Source organism: Sander vitreus, chromosome 12 (genome assembly GCF_031162955.1).
Source record: "Sander vitreus isolate 19-12246 chromosome 12, sanVit1, whole genome shotgun sequence".
NCBI classification, from domain to species: Eukaryota; Metazoa; Chordata; class Actinopteri; order Perciformes; family Percidae; genus Sander; species Sander vitreus.
The window spans coordinates 24499613-24516666 of NC_135866.1; the positions used below are offsets into that span (position 1 = coordinate 24499613).

Consider the following 17054-nt stretch of genomic DNA (forward strand, 5'->3'; position numbering starts at 1 on the left):
ACAATGACAATACAGTCAATTCTGATTAATGAGTCCTAAAAATCTCAATTTGTTTTTAGAATTTTTGTGAATTTAGTGACATTGCCTGACTTATTCTACCATAATTTGTCTTACAGTCATATTGACACTTGTTGTAAGAAATGTCCAGAACAGATGTAATTGTGTTGTAGGTATATTGATAAAATGACTATTACTAGTAAATAATGCCGGTATGATGCTGTGATTGTTGTGTATGTTCAGGTAACTATCTATAAGACGGGCCACGCTCTGAGCAGAGAGACTCACCGGGCTGTAGAGGGAACCTTCGCCTATGTGTCTGAAAAGGGAGGAGAGCTCTACATCAGAACACGCAACGGCTGGCGCAAGATCCAGGTGTGTGTGCGGATATGTGTATGTTTGGATCAATGTGTGGACATAACCTGATAAAAATGGACTTGACTGGGGAAATCAACGTGGGATCATAGCTCTTAACCAGATTCTGTATGTGTGTCCCCCTTTCAGCTCGGAGAGTTAATCCATTCGGGACCTTCCCCCTCAGCAGCGTCTCAGACCCGACCACCAGAGTGGATCCAACCACACAGGATCCACAGCCAGGTATACACACACACACACACACACACACACACACACACACGCACGCACGCGCACGCACACACACACACACCCAGTGATTAACACACAATACCAAATAAAATAAGACCTGTTCCTGTTGTGGTCTAAAACTGTCTGAAGTAATGCATACCTCTTTGGAAACACCTTTAAACATATCCTTACATTTAAAACTACTTTACAAAACACACTAATTCCTGCTTTTGTGTAACAGGAGCTTCAAGAGGGCAGTCGAGGATATCAGCCCAGCTATAATGTACTACCACAGACCTTCAACGCTGTACCTGGGGTGAGTGTAACAAACACACACCTACCGACACATACATACATACATACATGCACACATAGGTCCTTTGAACAAGGCCTGCTAGTTGTACCTTGTAGAGGACTGAAAACAAAAGGGGACTGTGCGTTTGCTGTCCTGGGTCCCAAGCTGTGGAATAGTCTTCCTCTGGGACTCAGGTCAGCAAACTGAAGACCTATCTCTTTTCTTAATGTTTTTGTGCTTGAGCCATGTGCTCTATTTTGAGTAGTGAAGCCTCTAATTGTTCTGGTGTAATGTGTGTGCTGTTGTAATGTTTGTGTTGTACTCATTTTGTAAAGCACTTTGTAACCTAGGGTTCGAAAGGTGCTATAAAAAATGAGAAAATGCATTATTTTCTATATATATGTAATTCATAATACATTTATTATTGTTATTATAACACAAATACACATGCTATAGTGTATAAATAACTAATATAAATCAATTGTAATGTTGTGTTATTGTTCATATTACTGTCTGTAATTGTAACAGCAGCTGGTCCTTCCAGCTGTAATCAAGCTTTGCATTGGCTTTGATGTTTACTTAACACAGAAAGAGCACTGGTAAACTTTCCATCGAATAAACCTCAAAAAAAGCATAAACAATAAGTGGTATCAAAATAATGACCTCATCTTGAGCACCAGAAAAAGTGATAAAAAGGCATAGTAAAGTTTTTTTTAAAAGTGATTAAAAAAAAGTCAGTCATGTTTAAAAAAGGAATAAAAAAGTCATAGTATAGTATGTCGAAAGTAAAAAAGTCATAGTCATGTTAAAAAAGTGATAAAAATGTCAAAGTATAGTATGTCGGAAAAAAGTCATAGAATATGTAGTATGTAAAAAAAGTGATAAAAAAAGTCATAGTATATATAGTATGTCGAAAAAAAGTCATAGTATAGTATGTCAAAAAAAGTGATAAAAAGTCATAGTATAGTAGGTCAAAAAAAGTGATAAAGTCAGAGTATAGAATGTCGAAAAAAGTGATAAAAAAGTCATAGTATAGTATGTCGAAAAAAGTGATAAAAAAGTCATAGTATAGCATGTTAAAAAAAGTGATTAAAAAAAAAAGTCAGTCATGTTTAAAAAAGTAAAAAGTTGTAAAAAGTGATAAAAACAAAAGTCATAATATAACATGTCGAAAAAAGTAATGAAAAAGTCATAGTATAGCTTGTTAAAAAAAGTGATAAAAAAGTCATAGTATAGCTATGTTGAAAAAAGTGATTAAAAAGTCATAGTATAGTATGTCGGAAAAGTGATAATCGTATAACATGTCGAAAAGTGATAAAAAAAAGTCAGTCATGTTTAAAAAAGTAATAAAAAAGTCATAGTATAGTATGTCGAAAAAAGTGATAAAAAAAGTCATAGTATAGTATGTCGAAAAAAGTGATAAAAAAGTCATAGTATAGTATGTCAAAAAAAGTGATAAAAAAGTCATAGTATAGTATGTCGAAAAAAGTGATAAAGTCATAGTATAGTATGTTGAAAAAAGTGATTAAAAAAAAAAGTCAGTCATGTTTAAAAAAGTAAAAAGTTGTAAAAAGTGATAAAAACAAAAGTCATAATATAACATGTCGAAAAAAAGTAATGAAAAAGTCATAGTATAGTATGTTAAAAAAGTGATAAAAAAAGTCATAGTATAGTATGTCGAAAAAAGTGATAAAAAAGTCATAGTATAGCATGTCGAAAAAAGTAATAAAAAAGTCATAGTATAGTATGTCGAAAAAAGTGATAAAAAAGTCATAGTATAGTATGTCGAAAAAAGTGATAAAGTCATAGTATACTATGTCGAAAAAAGTGATAAAGTCATAGTATAGTATGTCGAAAAAAGTGATAAAAAAGTTATAGTATAGTATGTCGAAAAAAGTGATAAAAAAAAAGTCTGTCATGTTTAAAAAAGTAATAAAAAAGTCATAGTATAGCATGTCGAAAAAAGTGATAAAAACAAAAGTCATAATATAACATGTCGAAAAAAGAGATAAAAAAAAGTCATAGTATAGTATGTCGTAAAAAGTGATAAAAAAGTCATAGTATAGTATGTCTAAAAAAGTGATAAAAAAGTCATAGTATAGTATGTTAAAAAAAAGTGATAAAAAAAGTCAAAACATAGTATGTCGAAAAAAGTGATAAAAAAAGTCAGTCATGTTTAAAAAAGTAATCAAAAAGTAATAGTATAGTATGTCGTAAAAAAAGTGATAAAAAAAGTCATAGTATAATATGTCGAAAAAAGTGATAAAAGTCATAGTATAGTATGTCGAAAAAAGTGATAAAAAAGTCATAGTATAGCTTGTTGAAAAAAGTGTTAAAAAGTCATAGTATAGTATGTCGAAAAGTGATAATTGTATAACATGTCGAAAAGTGATAAAAAAAAGTCAGTCATGTTGAAAAAAGTGATAAAAAAGTCATAGTATAGTATGTCGAAAAAAGTGATAAAAAAGTCATAGTATAGTATGTCGAAAAAAATGATAAAAAGTCATAGTATAGCATGTCGAAAAAAGTAATAAAAAAGTCATAGTATAGCTTGTTTAAAAAAGTGATTAAAAAGTCATAGTATAGTATGTCGAAAAAAGTGATAAAAAAAAGTCAGTCATGTTTAAAAAAGTAATAAAAAAGTAATAGTATAGTATGTTGTAAAAAGTTATAAAAAACGAAAGTCATAATATAACATTTTGAAAAAAGTAATGAAAAAGTCATAGTATAGCTTGTTGAAAAAAGTGATTAAAAAGTAATAGTATAGTATGTCGAAAAAAGTGATTAAAAAGTCATAGTATAGTATGTCAAAAAAAGTGATAAAAAGTCATAGTATAGCATGTCGAAAAAAGTAATAAAAAAGTCATAGTATAGCTTGTTTAAAAAAGTGATTAAAAAGTCATAGTATAGTATGTCGGAAAAGTGATAATCGTATAACATGTAAAAAAGTAATAAAAAAGTCATAGTATAGTATGTCGTAAAAAGTGATAAAAACGAAAGTCATAGTATAGTATGTCGAAAAAAGTGATAAAAAAGTCATAGTATAGTATGTCGAAAAAAGTGATAAAAAAGTCATAGTATAGTATGTCGAAAAAAGTGATAAAAAAAAGTCAGTCATGTTTAAAAAAGTAATAAAAAAGTAATAGTATAGTATGTCGTAAAAAGTGATAAAAACGAAAGTCATAATATAACATGTCGAAAAAAGTAATGTAAAAGTCATAGTATAGCTTGTTGAAAAAAGTGATTAGAAAGTCATAGTATAGTATGTCGAAAAAAGTGATAAAAAAGTCATAGTATAGTATGTCGAAAAAAGTGATAAAGTCATAGTATAGTATGTCGAAAAAAGTGATAAAAAAAAAGTCAGTCATGTTTAAAAAAGTAATAAAAAAGTAATAGTATAGTATGTTAAAAAAAGTGATAAAAAAAGTAATAGTATAATATGTCGAAAAAAGTGGTAAAAGTCATAGTATAGTATGTCGAAAAAAGTAATAAAAAAGTCATAGTATAGTATGTCGAAAAAAGTGATAAAAAAAAGTCATAGTATAGCTTGTTGAAAAAAGTGATAAAAAAGTCATAGTATAGTATGTCGAAAAAAGTGATAAAAAAAAAGTCTGTCATGTTTAAAAAAGTAATAAAAAAGTAATAGTATAGTATGTCGTAAAAAGTGATAAAAAAGTCATAATATAACATGTCGAAAAAAGTGATAAAAAAGTCATAGTATAGTATGTCGAAAAAAGTAATAAAAAAGTCATAGTATAGTATGTTGAAAAAAGTGATAAAAAAGTCATAGTATAGCTATGTTGAAAAAAGTGATTAAAAAGTCATAGTATAGTATGTCGGAAAAGTGATAATTGTATAACATGTCGAAAAGTGATAAAAAAAAGTCAGTCATGTTGAAAAAAGTGATAAAAAAAAGTCATAGTATAGTCATGTCGAAAAAAGTGATAAAAAAGTCATAGTATAGTATGTCGAAAAAAAGTGATAAAAAAGTCATAGTATAGTATGTCGAAAAAAGTGATAAAAAAAAAGTCAGTCATGTTTAAAAAAGTAATAAAAAAGTCATAGTATAATATGTCGAAAAAAGTGATAAAAAAGTCATAGTATAGTATGTCGAAAAAAGTGATAAAAACAAAAGTCATAGTATAGCATGTCGAAAAAAGTAATAAAAAAGTCATAGTATAGCTTGTTGAAAAAAGTGATTAAAAAGTCATAGTATAGCTTTATTGAAAAAAGTGATTAAAAAGTCATAGTATAGTATGTCGGAAAAGTTATAATCGTATAACATGTCGATAAAAAAGTGGGAAAAGAGTCCTGTCGAAAAGTGCATTTATTTCTCCAAAACAAGAGGTTGGGAAAGAAAGTGACAGGAACACAACTTTTCCCTACATCTATTTGTATTCTTCATTCCTGTAACATGGGTCTTGAAAAGTATTGCACCCTATAGAATTTGAACAGTCAACCTTCAGTCTCCCAACCACTGTCTTATCAAGCTATCCAACCTGACATAAAAGTTGTGTTTTTGACACATTTGTCTCTTTCACTTAGTATATTGGACCTCAAAACTTACCCAAACATGTAAGATTCAAACACTCAACCTTCTGTCTACTAATCATATTAGCGTCCTAAGCTATCTGAACTAATAGAAAAGTTAAGTTTTTGGCATATTTGTCTCTTTCACTTAGGAGATTGGACCTCAAAACTTACAGAGACATATAAGGTTTGAACTCTTAACCGTCTGTCTTCCAACCAAACATTTATCTCCCTAAGATAAGTGAGATGACACAAAAATTATGTTTTTGGCATATTTGTCTCTTTCACTCAGTTTGTCAGACCTCAGAACTTACTGGAACATATAGGATTTGAACACCCAACCTTCTGTCTGCCAATCCTTCTCTTATCACTGTAAGCTATCTGACCTGTCAAAAGAATTTATGATTTTCGTATATATTCGTCTCTTTCGCTTTGTATATTCACCCTCAAAACTTCCTGAAATATGTAAGACTTGAACACTCAATCTTCTGTCTTCCACTGAAAATCTTATCACCCTAAGCGATCTGAACAAAGTTCACAAAGTTTATGTTTTCGTAAAAAAAAGTCATAGTATTGTATGTCAAAAAAGTGATAAAAAATTCATATATGTATGTCAAAAAAAGTCATTGTACAGTATGTTGAAAAAAGTCATAAAAAGTCATTGTATATTATGTTGAAAATAATCATAGTAGGGCTGGACGATTAATCAAAAATGTATCGACATCTTATCGATGTATTATTCCCATGGCGATAATTTAGATAATTTTTATAAAACTAAAACGTGACTTTTTTCACAAGACATTTTCATTTCAAGAAATGTGTGCTTTCATTTTCAATTTTATACATTCATATGCAAGTCATAGTATTGTATGTTGAATAAAAGTGATAAAAAGGTCATAGTATAGCATGTAAAAATGAAAGTCCATCCATCCATCCATCTTCATCCGCTTATCCGGGGTCGGGTCGCGGGGGTAGCAGCTTCAGCAGGGGACCCCAAACTTCCCTTTCCCGGGCCACATTAACCAACTCCGACTGGGGGATCCCTAGGCGTTCCCAGGCCAGGTTAGAGATATAATCCCTCCACCTAGTCCTGGGTCTCCCCCGAGGCCTCCTCCCAGCTGGACGTGCCTGGAACACCTCCCTAGGGAGGCGCCCAGGGGGCATCCTTACCAGATGCCCGAACCACCTCAACTGGCTCCTTTCGACGCAAAGGAGCAGCGGCTCTACTCCGAGCTCCTCACGGATAACTGAGCTTCTCACCCTATCTCTAAGGGAGACGCCAGCTACCCTCCTGAGGAAACCCATTTCGGCCGCTTGTACCCTGGATCTTGTTCTTTCGGTCATGACCCAGCCTTCATGACCATAGGTGAGGGTAGGAACAAAAACTGACCGGTAGATTGAGAGCTTTGCCTTCTGGCTCAGCTCTCTTTTCGTCACAACGGTGCGATAAATTGAATGTTATACCGCACCTGCTGTCTCCGCTCCATTGTCCCCTCACTCGCGAACAAGACCCCAAGGTACTTGAACTCCTTCACTTGGGGTTCTCAGGGACTCATTCCCTACCTGGAGAAGGCACTCCATCGGTTTCCTGCTGAGAACCATGGCCTCCGATTTAGAGGTGCTGATCTTCATCCCAGCCGCTTCACACTCGGCTGCGAACCGATCCAGTGAGTGCTGAAGGTCACAGGCCGATGATGCCATCAGGACCACATCATCTGCAAAAAGCAGCGATGAGATCCCCAGTTCACCGAACTGCAACCCCTCTCCACCCCGACTACGCCTCGATATCCTGTCCATAAATACTACAAACAGGATTGGTGACAAAGCGCAGCCCTGGCGGAGGCCAACTCTCACCTGAAATGAGTCCGACTTACTGCCGAGAACCCGGACACAGCTCTCGCTTTGGTCATACAGAGATTGGATGGCCCTGAGAAGGGACCCCCTCACCCCGTACTCCCGCAGCACCTCCCACAGTATCTCCCGGGGCACCCGGTCATACGCCTTCTCCAGATCCACAAAACACATGTAGACTGGTTGGGCATACTCCCAGGCTCCCTCCAGGATCCTTGCGAGAGTAAAGATCTGGTCCGTTGTTCCACGACCAGGACGGAATCCGCATTGTTCCTCTTCAACCTGAGATTCGACGATCGACCAAACCCTCCTTTCCAGCACCTTGGAGTAGACTTTCCCGGGGAGGCTGAGAAGTGTGATACCCCTGTAATTGGCACACACCCTCTGGTCCCCCTTTTTAAAAAGGGGAACCACCACCCCGGTCTGCCACTCCTTAGGCACCGTCCCAGACTTCCACGCAATGTTGAAGAGGCGTGTCAACCAAGACAATCCCTCCACACCCAGAGCTTTAAGCATTTCTGGACGGATCTCATCAATTCCTGGTGCTTTGCCACTGTGGAGTTGTTTAACTACCTCAGCAACCTCCACCAGCTCTGCCTCTACCATAGAGGGCGTATTAGTCGGATTTAGGAGTTCCTCAAAGTGCTCCTTCCACCGCCCTATTACCTCCTTAGTTGAGGTCAACAGCATCCCATCCTTACTGTACACAGCTTGGATGGTTCCCCGCTTCCCCCTCCTGAGGTGGCGAACGGTTTTCCAGAAGTACCTTGGTGCGACCGAAAGTCCTTCTCCATGTCTTCTCCGAACTTCTCCCACACACGCTGCTTTGCCTCTTTCACGGCAGAGGCTGCAGCCCTTGGGCCCTTCGGTACCTTGCAACTGCCTCCGGAGTCGCCTGGGATAACATATCCCGGAAAGACTCCTTCTTCAGTCGGACGGCTTCCCTGACCACCGGTGTCCACCACGGTGTTCGTGGGTTACCGCCCCTTGAGGCACCTAAGACCCTAAGACCACAGCTCCTCACCGCAGCTTCAGCAATGGAAACTTTGAACATTGTCCACTCGGGTTCAATGCCCCCAGCCTCCACAGGGATGCACGAAAAGCTCCGCCGGAGGTGTGAGTTGAAAGTCTGTCGGACAGGGGCCTCCTCCAGACGTTCCCAATTTACCCGCACTACCCGTTTGGGCTTACCAGGTCTGTCCAGAGTCTTCCCAACCCCCTGACCCAACTCACCACCAGATGGTGATCCACACCCGCCCGCGCCTCACACCCTGGGCAACTCCGGAGAAGAAAAGAGTCCAACCCCTATCCAGGAGTATGGTTCTAGAACCAAGACTGTGCGTAGAGGTAAGCCCCACCAGATCTAACCGGTAGCGTTCCACCTCCCGCACAAGTTCCGGCTCCTTCCCCCACAGAGAGGTGACATTCCACGTCCCCCAGAGCCAGCCTCTGCTGCCCGGGTCTGGTCCGTCGAGGCCCCTGACCTTCACTGCCACCCATGTGGCAGCGCACCCGACCCCAGCGGTTCCTCCCACAGGTGGTGGGCCCATGGGATGGAGAGATGTCCGCCACGTAGCTTTTTCGGGCTGTGCCCGGCCGGGCTCCGTGGCAAACCCGGCCACCAGACGCTCGCTGACGAGCCCTCCATCTGGGCCTGGCTCCAGACGGGGGCCCCGGGCTTCCTCCGGGCAGGGTCACTTCATCCCTTCCTCGATTTTTCATAGGATTTTTGAACCATTCTTTGTCTGGCCCCTCACCTGAGACCACATTGCCTTGGGAGACCCTACCAGGAGCACAAAGCTCCAGACAACACAGCCCTCAGGTTCATAGGGACACACAAAACTCTCCACCACAATAAGGTGATGGTTCCCGGAGAAGGTAAAAAAAAAAAAAATGAACGTGATAAAAAAAAATCGAAAAAAGTGAAGTATAGTATGTCAAAAATAGTCATAGTAAAGCATGTCGAAACAGGTCATAAAAAAGTCATAGTATAGTATGTCAAAGAAAGTCTGGAAGAACATGCAAACTCCACACAAAAAGTCTAAAAATAGCTAAATCATTTTCTAATAGCTGAAGGTTTTGTGAATAGTTTAAAGCTGGAATGACTGACTGGATTTTCTCCTTCCCAGCTCCATCTGGTAGCACTGAACACCCCGCTGAAAGGGGACATGCGTGGCATCCGGGGGGCAGACTTCCAGTGCTACCAGCAGGCCCGCTCCATGGGGCTAACAGCCACCTACAGGGCCTTCCTGTCCTCACACCTCCAGGACCTGTCAACCATCGTGAGGAAGGTGGATCGCAATGACATGCCCGTAGTGAACCTCAGGGTGAGGAGAAATTTACGTTTCACTATTGTGTTCACTGTTTTTCTCAGACATGATTCTTAGGCAATATGTTTTTCATTTCTTGGGGTTAAGGCATGTCACCCACTGTGTTCCTGCAGGTTCAAAGTTACACTGAGCAATCATAATAGATGATTTGTTTATTGTTGACATCAGTCATCCTCTCCTCCTCTACTCTTCTCTCCTCTCCTTTCCTCTCCTCTCCTTTATTTTTGGTCCAAAATATAGTAAGAAAAAAGAGACTCACATTTTATTTAACTTTCTGTCTGCGTCTGCAATGTTGGCCATCTAGCTAACACGCAGATACTGCTCAGGGTGCTGGAAGTGTATAGCAATGCCGGTTCTGGAACGACTGGTCAAGGCCCAATTGAGGGTGGAACATTGCTATTACCAGATGATGGACAATTTGCTGGATTTCAGTCATTTGTGGATGGAGAGTTGCCGGTTTATTTTTGAGCACATCTCTATTTGTTTGACAGGTTTTTTAGATTTTTGTGATTGTGATTCTTCTCTGAAAATGGTCCAATAAAGGGACTATGAAAACCAAACCAAACCAAACCTCTCCTCTCCTTCTTCTCTCAGGGTGAAGTGTTGTTCAGTAGTTGGATGTCCATCTTCTCTGGGAATGGAGGCACATTTGACCCCTCCACACCCATCTACTCCTTTGACGGACGCAACGTGATGATGGACCCAGCATGGTAAGTGTGTATGACTTTACCAATCATTGGCCTCCATGTGCGCCAGATGTAGGGGAAAAGAGACCAGCCAATGTGTTGCATTAGCCTGACAAGCTAACAGTGTCAGCAATGGATGACATAAAGACAAAATATAGCTTCAGATTTTGGGTTTTGATCTCAAATCGGGTAATACCATTTTGGTTCAGAATGCCTGAATAACACAGGCATGGAACAGGATAAGTTTTAGACCTTGGCAGAATTCTAAACACCTACAGTATGGGCAAATTACAATTTCCATTGACCTGACCTGCATGTCTTTAGACCTTGGGAAGAGCACTGGGAGACACACAGACACAGGGAGGAATATGCAAACTCCACACAGAGAGGCTTTTCTTGCTGTGAAGTAACAGTGTTAACCACTGAGGAAACCGGAAGCTAGCCTGGCTCCGCCCTCCTATGTACTTCTGCTCAATTTTAACTTTCCTTCAGTACTACGTCTGGGTTTGCGGTATATTCGTGGGTTTTCTCCGGTCAAATCTTTACCGGTCCAATCAGCGAACAGAGGGAGTGGCTGAGAACAATGACGTTGAGGTCGTGCGCTAGTTTGAGTTGTAGTTCCATAATGGCGGCGGAGAAACATGCGAGCGAAGCCATTCGGTCAGTTGTGGCAACGCTGCCGAATATCCAGAAGTTAAAGCCCGAGCTAGAACAATCTTTGCTGAGTTTTGTTGCTGGCCATGATGTTGTGGCCCTCCTCCCCACGGGGTTCGGGAAAAGTTTGATTTTCCAGCTCGCTCCGTTAGTGGTGAAGGAGTTAGCTAAGGCTAACGCTAGTGATGCTAAACCGACGTCACGACCAAACGTTAGCGATTGGTTATGGCAGATCCAGAGTGGCTCTGGGCAGATCCAATAGTTTTAAACTTCAACAGTACCCACCTTAAAGGAAGTTAACACTTGTCAATGGAGAGAGGCCAGACTCTCTGTACAAATGAAATGTACCAGAGTCTGGTAGGACCAGGCTAACAGGAAGCAACTTCATCACTTAAAGTGTCTCTTTTTTATTTTTTTAATCTACCTAGCTCTCATTCTGATTTAGCACAGTGGCAGCCCATAACCTTACTCACTACGTCTCTCCCCCTCTTCCCCCAGGCCAGAGAAGCTGGTATGGCACGGCTCCAATACGGTGGGCATCCGTGTGACCACTAACTACTGCGAGGCGTGGAGGACGGCTGACGTGGCGGTGACGGGCCAAGCTGCGCTGCTGCAGACAGGACGACTGTTGGGACAACACACCCGCTCCTGCTCCAACCACTACATAGTGCTGTGTATAGAGAACACATATGTGGGGAACACGCATCAAAAGAGGCCCTGAGGAGACTGAGGAAACACGCACACTCGCTCACATTAACACACATGCAGGCGTGCTGAAAGTGCAAGAGTAGAACATGTGACACAGTGCACGTACATTTTCATTCGAATGGGAAACACATGCAGGCACATACACACATTATGATGACATATCACTGCATAGAACTTACTTTCAAGTACACAGACAAAAGGCACTTTTGTTTATACATGCAGATAAAATACACACACGTTATACACACGTTATGCTCCAGTGTAGGCATGCGCCTACACTCGAGCACAGAACAGTGAACACATGCAACGTGCACACACATGTGAGTTCCTTTCACTTTGTTTAGTTTCATCTTTAGCACCAATGTGTAATCCAACACTTTATCATGTTGCCATGCATCCGTCCTAGTCAAATTTCTTATTATTTATATTCACTATGAATATGTAACAGCACAGACATGTACAGTATGTGTTGTTGAAGTGAGAGATGACTCTGGATATCAGGGACTGACACAAGCTGATCTGATCATTCCCCTTAACTGCAAATCTGTTCTACTTTACATTTTTGCTGATCATTTTCAAATGTATGTCATAGTCTTAAATTTTCTTTCTTAATATTTTTCCTACAGTTCGATGCAGCCATTGGTTTCCATCCATTTCCCCACAGTATCAAGTCTGCATTATAGTTATTTTCAGTGTAATGTTACTGTTGCATGGTGATGCAGTTTAGATGTGGATTGTTTTTTTTAAGGCCAGACCCTACAGGCAAAAACATTTATTTTTCATGCCCTGGTCAATTTTAAAGTTATTGGGCTATTTTTCTGAATATTTTTTTCAGAAGGGTGTATAGGTCGTTTTCTCAAAAACAAATTCTCATGTTTATATCACATTTTATTTAAAAAAAATATGGCAAACATGTATTTTTGTGAGTGATAAAAAGAGAGGGAATATTCCCTCTGTAAAACCCTTTGACTCTAATATGTCAACAAAATGAAACAAGAATTTTGAACCTGGCTTTGCCCAATGTTTAGATTTCTGTTCTGGAATTATGGATTTATGCAAATTAGCGCATATTTCATTATATAATGCCTAATTTGCATAATTATTTAAACATAACATTTAAAAAAACTTGTAATACAAAAACAATCTTGTCTTCATGTAAGTAATCAACTCGGGTAGTTTCATGATACCTATTAGTCCAAATGTGAACCCTATTCATTACCTCAGAACAACAACAAATTCTGACAAAAGTAAAGCAGACTTGATGTTCACTGTGATGAAACAAATCAGCCAAATTATTTTAATGGAGGGAAAGAGATACAAACTGTCTGTTTAGAACAGTAAAACATACATTAAAATGTCTTAAACAAACAGCAAAATGGTTAGCTTGGATGTGAAATATACAGGAGGATTTTTGATTAGTAGTAAATGGGACTATGGAAGTTTGAGTAAATATGGCCCATTTACAAATTTCAACCTCATTTCCGAACACAGTGTTGTAGTTTGGCCCTAAGTATTGTGTATCAAAGCTAGCTGTTGTATTTAGACAGCTGAACAGACGTACAGTTATCAGGCTATGCAGGAAAATACGATAATCAGGTGTGTGTGTGTGTGTGTGTGTGTGTGTGTGTGTGTGTCATTTAGGATGGTGATTTCTAGGCAAGGGATGAGGCTGGAAACATTTTATATTTCTGATATTGTCAACAAACCTAGTGAAAAGACCAAAAACAGCTGGTCACTGTAGTTTTTAGCAAACACCAATTAAACAGGAGGAAATAGAGTTTCTGTTTGGGACTATTTTCAGTGGTGGATTAATAAACATTTGGTGCATCAGCAGAACGACGTATGTGTGATTGAGTCAAAATGAACTACAGTGTGTGTTCATGGTAATGAAGGAACATGTCACCCAGAGCAACAGTGTGGCTCATTGATGTGTTTTTAATAGTTTTTGGCCAACAATGAAGCTCAATGGCACAGAGGAAAAAGATATAACAGGCTATATACACACACACACACACACACACACATAATAATTATAATAATAATAATAAGAAGAAGAATAGTTATTAGCTGGATCAGTTCATTGTTGGTTTTGGTCTTTAAATGGGATTTGTTAACAAACAGGAAAATATGGAAAGTATGAGCACAATGTGAACCATTTGGAATACATACTGTACACACGTAATGAGATCTTTCTTTTGTCAGATGTTTTATTTGAGTGACCCTTTAATGTCTGACATCAGTGTCCATGTCTTACTGTCATATTTTAGATGTAAATAGACTGTAGGTAAATGACTTCCTCATAGCAAAGTCAACCAATCACAGCATCACTCATATTTCCTCCAACTGCCTGGAGTTAACCAAAAACAATTGACCACTAAAGTCTAATCTCTAACTGTTGAAGCTACAGATATTAAACATATATTAAAGAGAGTCATGCAATGCTAAACATTTTTTTTTTTTTTTTTAAATGAACCAACCCATGTTAACCAAGAACCTTAGGCTACAAATTCAGGAGAGTACACTGATAATATCAAAGGCTTAATTCGTAATCGTAGTATGGCGCCCCCTGCTGAAAACTTGTTGACTCGCCAGCTTTGTTTACATTATGTTGTATCAGTTTAATACATCATTAATTGGCATCCCATAATCCAATATTAAGTCCAAATCAGGACAATTTCTTTCCAGTTTTCTGCTGAACTTTAGTCCTGTTGCTTCATAAATGATATGAACTAGTTTCAACATTAACATCAGTGCTTTACTGTTAGTATTAGAGTTCAAAAATCAATGTGTGATTTGTATTAATTTATACAGTAGCAGGGCATAGTGTGAACATCTAGCCAGTTCATTTTCAAATTTGGATGAAGTTGGAACATGTGTGTATATATATGTGTTGTTGTTGTCAAAATGTTTTTGTTTTTTTTACTCTGTAGAGGTAGATTTTGTATGATGCACACTAAATGATTTAAGATTTTTCTCTCACCAAACGTTTGAGATGTAGTTCCAGATGATTACAGGCGTGCCTGGATGATGAAATGTTTTGATTTTCAAAGAAGTGGTAGTTTTCCTGATGTCTGATTATACTTAGTTTAAACAAAACTTGAGCTTCTGAGGAAAGATTAACGTTTGTACTGACTGACTGGTGCTCACTGAATAAATGTCTTTTTTTTTTTATGTGGTGAATCCTTCAGTGCCCTTCACTGTCTACCAAAACCTGTAAATATTATTCTCAGGTTTTGCTTTTCATTTTCGGTTTAAAATTACACGTTGATATCTACCAGACACATATGAAAACACTCTTAAAGGACCAGTGTGTAGGATTTAATGGCATCTACTGTTGAGGATGCAGATAGCAACTATGATGGCGTTTCTCCATTACATGGTACCTGCTCGACTCGACTCGCCTCTACTCGCCTCACTGTGCGTCTGTTTTCCATTGCAGATTTTAGTACCGCCTCAGCGTGGCTGGTCGTCATAGCGAAGCCGCAGTAAACTGCCGTGACCTAACGCGACACACACAAACAGAACGTTGAAGGTGTGTTGTTGTTGCCACAGCCAGAACACACATTTAGTTTCAAATGAAGCTGGAAGCAGCAAAGAAAACACAGCTGGCTAAACTATTTAAAAATGGCAGGTTTGTTCAGGACACCCCCCCTCTGTCGCTTTCACGTCACCTTTTGGTATCGACTCAGCTCGCTTGGAACCTCGACTGAGGTGGTACTAAAAAAAGTACCTGTTAGCAGGTACTAGGTACCATGTAATGGAAAAGCGCCATTACTAAATAACCCTTTCCAAGCGGGCAGTAGAATCTATGGTAGCCTTCAGGCAACGTTAAAACTAGGGGTGTGCAAAAAAAAAAAAAAAACATCAATTCACATTCGAATTGTGATTCAACCTCTACCGATTCAAAATCAATTTTTATTTTTTTTTTTATTCTGTCTACTGCAATCACATGGGAAAAGTAACTACATTTACATACTGTGAATTGTTTTTTGTTGTTTTTTTTAAAAAGCGAGAATCGTTTTTGAATCAAATCTTGAGCCTGAAAATCGATATTGAATCGGCACTCCTAGTTAAAACGTGGGGTCGTGAGCTTGTACAAACAACCTATGGGGTAGTTTTTTGGAGGGGAATAAATCCCCCCAAAATACTAAAACAAATGAAATGAACTAAAAAATAATTAAAGAACTGATGGTGAGCACAGTTTTTGATGCCAAAAAGAAGCAACCATGTTGTAACAAAAGATTTACTTTATTAAATGGATATGTACAGCACATTCCTGGATCAAAATAGCAAATCATTTTCTCTTTATATTGAGAATTCTCTAGTTTTTTTTCCTTCAAGAAAAAGATTAAAGAAAAAAATACCCAGATATACAACAGGTGTGCTTCAATTTCCAAAATGTTTTAAAAACTCCCCTTATTGCACCAGAGCCTTATAGACTTGAGTCCCAGGGTTGGCATAAGGATATCAGCCTTGAAACAGCAATCACATCACAAACACACTGTACGCTTGTGTCCCTCAAAACAAGGACAAAGTAAAGACACTTTACACTAGTAAGAAGCTGCAGCTGCTTCCATCACTGTAGCTCCACCACAAACATTATTCAAACAATAATTTGCTTAGAAAAGACCCAAAGACTGTCTATAAAAAGGGTATCCATAAAATCCATAGCTTTAAAAGGAAAAAAAGATCTTTAAAATGGAAAGATGTTATGTGTGTGTGTGTGTGTGTGTGTGTGTGTGTGTGTGTGTGTGTGTGCTTGTGTGAAAAGGTCCAGATGTGCACAGAGGTGAACAAGAAAGCCCAGAATTTAAGTTTGCCGAACAGCTTTAGAAAACTACCTACCAACACCTGGAGGAACGTTCCAAAAAGCATCATATAGAGACTAAGTACACTGAATTTAGCGGGCACGTAATGTAGATATAAATGTTTTAAATATATTAGTACTCATCACGGAACACTGTTACAATGCTCTTTGGCTGCATTTACACAGATACAAACATTGGTATTTTTTCAACCCTGATGGGACTGCATGTCATCACTGTACATCAATGCTTACTTTTTTTTCTTTGCACTTAAGACAGTTGATTAAGTTGTAAAGGAAGCTAATCAATTATCAGCCGTGTGTGGTTGTCCAATCCTACGCCACACACACCTCTCAACTATAATATCACAAGTGTCATATTAAAATGAAAACTTTGGACGAAAAGAAACTCTGTGTGACATCAGTCGCGCATCGTCAGACAATCCGTGAGATCCTAATTGTTGGCTTGTACTTCAATTTAAGATGTCAAAAGTACATACTACTATAAACTGTGTGAGCTTCCATATTCACAAGAAAAACATGTCTAATCTAAGCAGTTTCAAAAAAATACATTAGTGGAAGCAAGAACATTGTTTTTGTTGCACCTGTGTAGA

The 17054-nt window shown here is 38.5% G+C and overlaps 1 protein-coding gene across 1 annotated transcript in view; it reads left to right on the plus strand.

Annotated features, from left to right (window-relative positions):
- The window catches only part of col15a1b (collagen, type XV, alpha 1b), a 46499-nt gene extending 32943 nt beyond the window's left edge, over window positions 1-13556 (plus strand). The window contains exons 39-44 of the mRNA XM_078263334.1: window positions 241-372; window positions 502-594; window positions 824-898; window positions 9388-9585; window positions 10183-10298; window positions 11427-13556. Coding sequence (XP_078119460.1) covers window positions 241-372; window positions 502-594; window positions 824-898; window positions 9388-9585; window positions 10183-10298; window positions 11427-11649 — 837 coding nt within the window. The 3' untranslated portion in view covers window positions 11650-13556. The remainder of the gene's footprint in view (window positions 1-240; window positions 373-501; window positions 595-823; window positions 899-9387; window positions 9586-10182; window positions 10299-11426) is intronic.
- Window positions 13557-17054: the final 3498 nt, after the last annotated feature.